A 10,334-nucleotide genomic window follows, 5' to 3' on the forward strand; every position below is an offset into this window, starting at 1 on the left:
GTGTGTATTAAAAGTCAGATAATTCTGGCAGTAAAGACATGATTCCACTTTGTCTGAAATCTCAAATATCCCAAGGTATACATTTTCGGACATTTTGGATTAGAGAGTCAGAACATTTCAGCATCTCAAAAATACCAATAAAGCAAATAGTATCTGATAAACACAGTAATTAAAGACATCTTCGATTAAGTACATGAGCAAAGTCTAAGGCTCTATTTTCATGTACAGGTTGAATGAGTTATTAATATTCTATGAAAGGATCAAATAGGTCCTAAAAGAAGACCCCAGCCAGAACTTCATATTTTCTCCAAAAGAGTGGAGGAAGAACTTTCTGAGAATCAGAACCACTGTTTTCACAATCTGTCAAAATGACTCAGGCTGCCTTGGCCCCACTCCACTCCTGTCAATCCTAAATCTCTGTATGTGGGGGGGTGGGAGGGTGGGGTTTGGGGAGGAGGGCTCAGGAACAGCATTTTTGGCAAATACTGTCTTTGATTCTAATGCAAGGTTAGATTTGAAAACCACTGGTCTAGACAACAGTGCCATGCCATTTAATTGATAAGTAGCCAAGAAATATGCTAAAGCCACTTGCAGATGACTGAAATAATAAGTAAAAAATGATGGTTACATGTTTAGGTTAGCCTAAAAATGTTTTAACTCATAATGTAGCTGACATAATACAGCATTTGGAAGAATAGGCTAATGATGTTGAGTGGGATGGCACAGAAAGTTCATCAGACCCCACACAGACAATTAGAGTGGACCAACCTGGGCACTTTGATTCTGGTCAAGCACATTCAGTTGGAATTTGGTAACTTCTAGATAGTGGCAGAATTAGAGAGGTGGAATTATTTCTTACTCCAAAAAAATTATTCTGGTTATTTGGTAACTGTAATGTTAATATAGATTATTAAATAACTCACTGAAGAGAGAGTAGAAACCAAAATTGGTTATCTTTACCATTACCCCAACTTTCTTCATATCTTTTCCCTCAATACCACGCACACACACACACACACACATTCCTATATAAAAGTTTAAGGGTGATAAGGCAAAAATAACTTTCCTGGTTAGGAACACTTGAAGTTCTTCACCTCCAGGATGAGATTTTGTATACTGTCTTATGGAAGAATTAACAACGGCTGATGCAAAGAACACATCTGAGATGTTTTGGTTAGAGAAGGAAAAAAATTTCTCTACAAAAAAGAGCAACTTTATCATGTCTCTCAATGTTTCAAAACACTACAGTGATTCCAACCTTGCACTTTGGAACTTGGAGATATTTTAAAAGTATTATCTGGGTTATTTTAATCTTTAGGCTGAATGGATCAAGTATGCTATTAGAATGTGTTATTTAGCCCTTCTTGAAAGCACTGCAGCAATGAGTGTTAAGCATCATAATGATATCCTACTCCAGTATAGACATACTTTTGGGTTTACAGATAACCTGTTACTGGAATTTGAACCCAGTTCTGACTCCAATACCTGTGACTTTTTCCTCTACCATGCTGTCTTCCAGACATGAATAAGATGTGTTCACTGCCCTTGATAAATCCTCAGTGCAGCATGGGAGGCAGGTATCTAAACAAATGATTGCTGCAGAAAATTTAATGCGGGACTGAGGAAGGTAATGCTGCCTGTACCTGGGCATGTCAGGGAAAATATCATGTAGAGGTGGTATTTGTGGTGAGTGTTTCAGTGAAGCATTCAGTGTCACCAGGAAAGACAGGCAGAGGGACTTTCCTACGTGCAGTAACGTGCTTTCACTTGTAGCTAAAAAAATTAACATTCTTACCCCTTCTTTTATAGCCATTCTTAGTGTTACCAATTCCCCATGCTCTCCTAAAAATTTTCCCGTGCCTGTTCTTGCACTTGTCCTATGTAACAGTTAGTTTATATGTCTGCTTTTCTCTCTGTACCTATAGCTCCTTGACCAAAGGGCCATGACATTTATCTTTGTGCAATTAGCACAGTGCCTCATGAAGACTAGGCATTAATAAATATTCGTTGGGGATTGAGGAATGGGTAGAAATTTTTAGGTAAAGAAAACAGAATGTTCACAGTCCCTGTGGTGGGTGGAGTATGACATGTTCAAAGAACTGAAAGTGAAGATCAGAATGACTAGTTGTTAGGCAGTAGTAGTGGTGGTGGTAACAGGGGCAGAATGTTCAGGAAGGGGGTGGTGTGGGGTAGAGTGATATGAGATAAAAACTGAGACCAGTTGGGGTTAGACCATTAGGGCCTTAAGGAACATGTTAAGAATTTTTGTCTTCATCCTAAGAACAATGGCAAGTCTTTGGGACAGGATAGATGGGTAATATATTGAAAAGTTCACTTGAGCTCTATCTAGGGACAAGTACAGCAAGAGAAAATGTAGGGAGACCCGGAAGGAGGCTATTATCCAGCTACCATATGTGACTTTAGTAAAGGTTGGAGGAAGTGCTCCTTTTTAGAAATATTTCAAAAAAAAGTCATGTTTTAGAACATAACTACTTGCCTAATCCTTTCAGGATTTTCTTTTCCAATTTTTGCTCTCTATTGCTGATAGGCTCTTTGATGGTGGATGGCTCTCCAGAAGCAACAGGTTCTCTTTCAGCCTCTTCAGTTGTCTCTTCACAGTCCCCATCCTCATTGTCAGGGGATTCTGCATTCTCAGGCTGTTCCTTGGCCTTGGCAAGGCCTTCGTTCCCTCCTGTACTGGCCACAGACCCGTACATGTTTATGATGTCTTCCAGTTGTCGGTTCAACTCTTCAGAGATATCATGAGCTCCCTTTTCAGGGTGTAAGCTTGCCTCTTTCTCTGGTGCTTGGAGTGGAGTTGAGGAAGAAACAAGATCCTGACCATCTTGTTTCTCTACGCCGTTTTGATCAGGTAATGATGAACTGTCCCCTGGAGGTGTTGACTGTTGCTCCGTTGAGAGCTGTTCAGAGTGATTAGTCTCCATACTGGGAGCGTTATCTAGTGGCAAGCACAGTTAGGTTTTATGTAGTTAACCCAGTTACATACTAATGGTAAGGATATCCCCCAAATGGGTACCAACTAATTATGGTACCAATAGAATGAGTGTACTTTCAGAAACCATTGATATGACAGTTAGTAAGGTAGGAACGGTGGGAAGTTATTTTTCCATGTCAAGTCATATCACTAGCATATTTTTGGTTTTGATCTTTAACTTTTTAGTAGTACCCCTTACTGACATTAACAGAATAATTCATGCTATTGCTTGTCATTTTGTTCAGGCTAGCCAACTTTTATCATTTTCTTATGTGTAGATTCACAATCATTGAAGATACACGAATGTATATGGTTAAAATATCCAAATTTAAAATGGTGCTAGTTTTCTTTCAAAGTTAAAATATTTAATACAAGAGCCATTGAACTTATTCAAATGATTCATAACTATAACATCCCTAAACTCTATTTTGATCCATAAATGAAGATTTGATTAGTATGAGTACTTTGATATAAACACGTTATTATACTGGATACAGGAGATATTCCTTGCTTTTCTTGTATTTTCTTTTTCCAGATGAGCAACATGTAATTATCAATTAGCAAAACGTTTTTTTTCTGAGGTTCAAACTAGCATCATTTTTGGAATAAGACAGGGAATGAGGGAAAGTATAAATAAACCGATTAAGTGTGGAAACATGATGATGCTCATAAAAACAATTCTTTAAATTTCTATAGTATCCTTTTGTTCCTGTATAAAAACTGACTTGCTTTTTAGAAGAAAACAGATTACAACCTTATCTTCTAAGTCAAGAAGCTCTAGGAAAACGTAATGATTTTAAAGAAGTAGCAATGTGTAACAACGGGGGGAGGGGGTGAAGTAGGGAAATAATTCAGATACGGGCTCTTAGGAAATATGGGATGAAGGATGAGCTGAGTCAAAGTTTCCAAGGTGTCTGGCTATAACTATTTCAAGGGTTGCAATGGATTTGGTTTGGGCCTTTAAGTTATGGTGCATTTTATTTGTAAATAACACTGAATGGTGATGCTGCTAATTAGATCCTCATCATTCACAGGGTTTGCTGTTGTGGTGGCATGAAAGTGAAAACCAAAACATGTTCTACTGTTCTACAAACTGCACAGCTTCCTCCTCTGGGTCTCAGGGCAGTAGAGGTCAAACGCTAGGACACCGACAAGTAGGAAAATTCAATCTACAGACATCGCCGTCCACTTGTGGCGCTCACCAAGTACTCATTAACTTTGAAGGAAGTACTTTTTTCTTTCATCGATTTTAGTTCACCAATTTGATTATCAAGTAATGCAGTAAATAGCTTCATGGTCTTTGTGGCTGCCTTTTCTTTATCCTGACCTCTACTTGTTAAGCACCCTCATCTATATATAACTTCTGCCTCCCCTAAACTCAGAGAATGACACATGGCACCTGCTGTCCAGCCAGAAGTTATTTTAGGCTATTCTAAAATGAGTCATACCATTGAGTACTTCATCCTTGAAAACCAAGAGGATAATTTTTAAATCAAATTGAAAACAGCAAACAGTTACTGATTTAAATCCATATGTAGGTTTTGAAGTGTTGGGGAGACTATCTTAGGATGAAACAAAATCTAAAGGAAACCAAACTTCAAAGCAATTAATTTAAAGTGGACTGTCTGTAGGAGTTTTACTGTAAATCGTAGTCTAAATACAAGTGTTTTGTTTGTATTTGATTTATTCTTCATTCATCAGATGCTACAATCATTGATGTTTTTTATACTTAATTTAAAATCCTGTTCCACATTTACTTTAAAGCAGAATAACTGAACACTGAAAACCACAGGACAACTCAATTCCTAAATGTAGCCTCAACAAGAGGAAAAAAAAACCAAAGTCAAAGAACTTTGTTACTTTTAAATTATCCCTTTTATATTAATTAATTTTACAGCAAAGAAATTATTTCTAAATTTTATCTTACGTAAACTTTATTGTTGTTTTTCCCTCCTCTGAGAGAGCATTTTTCACTTGTACTGTTAGTCCCAGCAGACTATCACACACACACACATCCCTTCCTGAGCAACACATTTTAAGTATAAATACAACAATGGAAAGTTCCTCAACAGTTCCCTGGCAATCTCAAAGCTTCAAGTTTCCAACACCACAAACCGCACCCTACATCTTCTCACAAGGCTTGGGGGAGTGTTTGTCATACTCACCAGAAGGCAAGGAGCTAAGCAAGAAGAGAAAGAAGAGGAAAAAGGCAGCAAAAAGCAAGTCAGAGCAGCAGATCAGCAGGAGAAGGCAGGCTGGCTGTGTTCTCACAGGGGAGAGAGAAACCAAATACACACACACACACACACACACACACACACACACACACACACGCACACACACACACACACAGGCACACACACAACAGGCACCAGGAGGGAGGGGGTAGGGCTGGAGAGAGGAAACTCACATGACACAGCAAGAGAGAAATACACCCCAGCTTCTGCAGCTGTCACCAGGGGAAATATTTTAGAAAAGAGAAGCAGCTGGTAGATCTTATCAGACTCTCCCTGTCATGTCCTTTGAAAACTTTAAACTTTGAGTATACAAACCCTTTTGCAAGTGCAGTTTTTCACCACTGTTGTTCTTTTGGGCAGAGATGGGTTTTTCTTATTTCTTGGTTTATCTCCAGTGTGGTTTATGATTCATCTTTTTTTTTTTTTCTTTCTTTCTTGTGCTAGCCTAATTAATGTCAGATTTCTTACAGGAATCAGGGAAAAAGAAAAACAATGGCATGACAAAAAGGAGGTGGTGGAGTTACTTTAATTCTGATGTCATTGTTTGGTTTGTTTCTAAAATTTGAAATAAAATTTTCGATGGGTGTTTGGAACTGAGTTTAGTGTAATCTTCATGCACAAGGCAATTGGCGTGACCACAAATCAGCCTTCCTCAGGTGCTTGCCTCTCAGGTAAGCCCTTAGGGAAGCTGTCCCTTTTTCTTCCTTGGTTGGTGGCTTTCCCACCTTCCACAGCAACTTTTCCTCACTTTTCAAAACCTCAACATGCTTCTTAATCCTTCTCAGAAAACAAGCCTCCTTCTCCTTCACCGTAAAATACCTCTCTCTTGATTTGCATCCATTCCCCTTTTCTTTCTGTTTCTGGAAAATGTGTTCCCACACTTTTCCAAAGCAGAGTCCTCTATCAGTATTTCTGCTCTGGGGACAAGTGGGGAATAGTGGCGCCCCCTGTGGCAGGTAAAATAATGCCACCCAAACATGTCTATATCCGAATCCTTGGAACCTGTGAATATGTGTGAATGTTACTTTACATGACAAAAGGGACTTGGCAGATGTAATTAAGGACCTTGAGATGGGGAGATTGTCCTGGATTATCTGTCTGGGTAAGCCCAATATAATCACAAAGGTTCTTTTTAAATAAGAGAAAAAGGCGGGAGGGTTGGAGTCAGAAAAAGAGATTTGATGACCAAAGCATAGATCAGAGTGATGTGGGCCCATGAGTCAAGGAATGCAGGAAGCATCTAGAAGCTGAGAAAGGCAAGGAAGTGGATTCTCCTCTAAAGCCTCTAGAGGAACCTGCTGATTTTAGCCCAGTGAAACTCATTTTGGATTTTTGACCTCCAGATTGTAAAATAATAAATGGGTGTTATTTATTTATTTATTTTTCTGCAGGCCTTTTTCTATTGCAGACTTTTATTTTTATTTTATTTTTTTTAACTTTTATTTTGTCGATATACATTGTGGTTGATTATTGTTGCCCCTTACCAAAACCTCCCTCCCTCTTCCCTCTCCTCCCTCCCCCCCAACAATGTCGTTTCTGTTTGCTTGTCGTATCAACGTCAAGTAATTGTGGTTGTTATATCTTCTTCCCCCCCCGTTTTTTTTTTTGTGTGTGTGTGTGTGAATTTATATATTAATTTTTAGCTCCCAGCAATAAGTGAAAACATGTGGTATTTCTCTTTCTGTGCCTGACTTGTTTCACTTAATATAATTCTCTCAAGGTCCATCCATGTTGTTGCAAATGGCAGTATTTCATTTGTTTTTATAGCTGAGTAGTATTCCATTGTGTAGATGTACCACATTTTCCGTATCCACTCATCCGATGATGGACATTTGGGCTGGTTCCAACTGTTGGCTATTGTAAAGAGTGCTGCAATGAACATTAGGGAACAGGTATACCTTCGACTTGATGACTTCCATTCCTCTGGGTATATTCCCAGCACTGGGATAGCTGGGTCGTATGGTAGATCTATCTGCAATTGTTTGAGGAACCTAAATACCATTTTCCATAGAGGCTGCACCATTTTGCAGTCCCACCAACAATGTATGAGAGTTCCTTTTTCTCCGCAGCCTCGCCAGCATTTATCGTTCAGAGTCTTTTGGATTTTAGCCATCCTAACTGGGGTTAGATGGTATCTCAATGTGGTTTTGATTTGCATTTCCTGGATGCTGAGTGATGTTGAGCATTTTTTCATATGTCTGTTGGCCATTTGTATTATCTTCCTTAGAGAAATGCCTACTTAGCTCTTTTGCCCATTTTTTAATTGGGTTGCTTGTTTTTTTCTTGTAAAGTTGTTTGAGTTCCTTATATATTCTGGATATTAATCCTTTGTCAGATGTATATTTTGCAAATATTTTCTCCCACTCTGTTGGTTGTCTTTTAACTCTTTTAATTGTTTCTTTTGCTGTGCAGAAGCTTTTTAGTTTGATATAATCCCATTTGTTTATTTTTCCTTTGGTTGCCCGTGCTTTTGGGGTCATATTCATGAAGTCTGTGTCCAGTCCTATTTCCTGAAGTGTTTCTCCTATGTTTTCTTTAAGAAGTTTTATTGTTTTAGGGTGTATATTTAAATCCTTAATCCATTTTGAGTTGATTTTAGTATATGGTGAGAGGTATGGGTCTAGTTTCATTCTCCTGCATATGGATATCCAGTTATCCCAGCACCATTTGCTGAAGAGGCAGTCCCTTCCCCAGTGAATAGGCTTGGTGCCTTTGTCAAAGATCAGATGGCAGTAAGTGTGTGGGTTGATTTCTGGATTCTCTATTCTGTTCCATTGATCAGTGAGTCTGTTTTTATGCCAGTACCATACTGTTTTGGTTATTATAGCTTTGTAGTATAGCTTAAAGTCGGGTAGTGTTATGCCTCCAGCTTTATTTTTTTTGCTCAGCATTGCTTTGGCTATACGTGGTCTTTTATTATTCCATATAAATGTCTGGATAGTTCTTTCCATTTCTGAGAAAAATGTCATTGGAATTTTGATGGGGATTGCATTGAATTTGTATATCACTTTGGGTAGTATGGACATTTTCACTATGTTGATTCTTCCAATCCAAGAGCATGGGATATCTTTCCATCTTCTTGTGTCCTCTCTAATTTCTCTCAGCAGCGGTTTGTAGTTCTCATTATAGAGATTTTTCACCTCCTTGGTTAACTCAATTCCTAAGTATTTTATTTTTTTGGTGGCTATTGTAAATGGGCAGGCTTTCTTGATTTCTCGTTCTGCATGTTCACTATTGGAGAAAAGAAATGCTACTGATTTTTGTGTGTTGATTTTGTATCCTGCTACTGTGCTGAAATCATTTATCAATTCCAAGAGTTTTTTTGTAGAGGTTTTAGGCTGTTCGATATATAGGATCATGTCATCTGCAAACAGGGACAGTTTGACTTCATCTTTTCCAATCTGGATGCCCTCTATTTCCTTCTCTTCTCTGATTGCTCTGGCTAGTACTTCCAACACTATGTTGAATAGGAGTGGTGAGAGTGGGCATCCTTGTCTAGTTCCTGTTCTTAAAGGAAAAGCTTTCAGCTTTTCCCCATTCAGGATGATATTGGCAGTGGGTTTGTCATATATGGCTTTAAGTATGTTGAGATACTTTCCCTCTATACCTAACTTATAGAGGGTCTTTGTCATGAATGAGTGCTGAATTTTATCAAATGCTTTTTCAGCATCTATAGAGATGATCATATGGTCCCTGTGTTTGACTTTATTAATATGGTGTATCACATTTATTGATTTGCATATGTTGAACCAACCTTGCATCCCTGGGATGAATCCCACTCGATCATGGTGAACAATTTTACGTATGTCTTGCTGTATTCTGTTTGCTAGTATTTTGTGAGGATTTTTGCATCTATATTCATCAAGGATATCAGCCTGTAGTTTTCTTTTTTGGTTATATCTTTACCTGGTTTTGGTATCAGGATGATGTTTGCTTCATAGAATGAGTTTGGGAGATTTGGGTCTGTTTCAATCTTTTGGAATAGTTTGTAAAGAATCGGTGTCAATTCCTCTTTGAATGTTTGGTAAAATTCTGCTGTGAATCCATCTGGTCCTGGGCTTTTCTTTGTTGAGAGCCTTCTGATAACAGCTTCAATCTCCTTTATTGTTATTGGTCTGTTCAGATTTTCTACGTCTTCGTGGCTCAGTTTTGGGAGCTTGTGTGTGTCCAGAAATTTATCCATTTCCTCCAGATTTTCAAATTTGTTGGTGTATAGTTGTTTATAGTAGTCTCGAATGATTCCTTGTATTTCAGATGAATCAGTTGTAATATCACGTTTTTCATTTCTAATTTTTGTTATTTGAGTCTTCTCTCTTCTTTTTTTTCATTAGCCATGCTAATGGTTTGTCAATTTTATTTATCTTTTCAAAAAACCAACCTTTTGATTCATTGATCTTTTGTAATGTTTTTTGGGTTTCAATTTCATTAAGTTCTGCTCTGATCTTAATGATTTCTTTCCGTCTGCTAACTTTAGGTTTGGATTGTTCTTGTTTTTCTAGTTCTTTAAGGTGAAGTGTTGGGTTGTTCACTTGCCATCTTTCCATTCTTCTGAGGTGAGCATTCAATGCAATAAATTTCCCCCTTCATACTGCTTTTGCAGTATCCCACAGGTTTTGGTATGATGTATCATTATTTTCATTAGTTTCAATCAATTTTTTGATTTCCTGCTTGATTTCTTCTTGGACCCATATGTCATTAAGTAGAATGCTGTTTAATTTCCATGTGTTTGTATAGTTTCCTGAGTTTCGTATGTTATTAATTTCTAGTTTTAATCCACTGTGGTCTGAGAAAATACATGGGATAATTGCAATTTTTTTGAATTGATTGAGACTTGATTTGTGACCTAATATGTGATCTATCCTGGAGAATGATCCATGTGCTGATGAGAAGAATGAATATTCTTAGGTTGTTGGATGGAATGTTCTGTAGATATCTGCCAATTCCAATTGGTCTAGAGTCTTGTTTAGATCTTGTGTTTCTCTACTGATTCTTTGCCTAGATGATCTGTCTAACATTGAGAGTGGGGTGTTCAGGTCCCCTGCTATTATGGTATTAGTGTCTATTTCCTTCTTTAGGTCTAATAGAGTTTGTTTTATAAATCT

At 37.9% G+C, this 10,334-nt stretch overlaps 1 protein-coding gene across 1 annotated transcript in view; it reads right to left on the reverse strand.

Annotated features, from left to right (window-relative positions):
• TXLNB (taxilin beta) overlaps window positions 1–5,352 on the reverse strand; it is a 40,315-nt gene extending 34,963 nt beyond the window's left edge. Inside the window, exons 1-2 of the mRNA XM_063096778.1 lie at window positions 5,161–5,352; window positions 2,498–2,959 (exon numbers count right to left, since the gene is read on the reverse strand). Coding sequence (XP_062952848.1) covers window positions 2,498–2,945 — 448 coding nt within the window. The 5' untranslated portion in view covers window positions 2,946–2,959; window positions 5,161–5,352. The remainder of the gene's footprint in view (window positions 1–2,497; window positions 2,960–5,160) is intronic.
• Between the last annotated feature and the right edge of the window lie 4,982 nt (window positions 5,353–10,334).

The sequence above is a fragment of the Cynocephalus volans genome, chromosome 5 (genome assembly GCF_027409185.1).
Source record: "Cynocephalus volans isolate mCynVol1 chromosome 5, mCynVol1.pri, whole genome shotgun sequence".
NCBI lineage: Eukaryota > Metazoa > Chordata > Mammalia > Dermoptera > Cynocephalidae > Cynocephalus > Cynocephalus volans.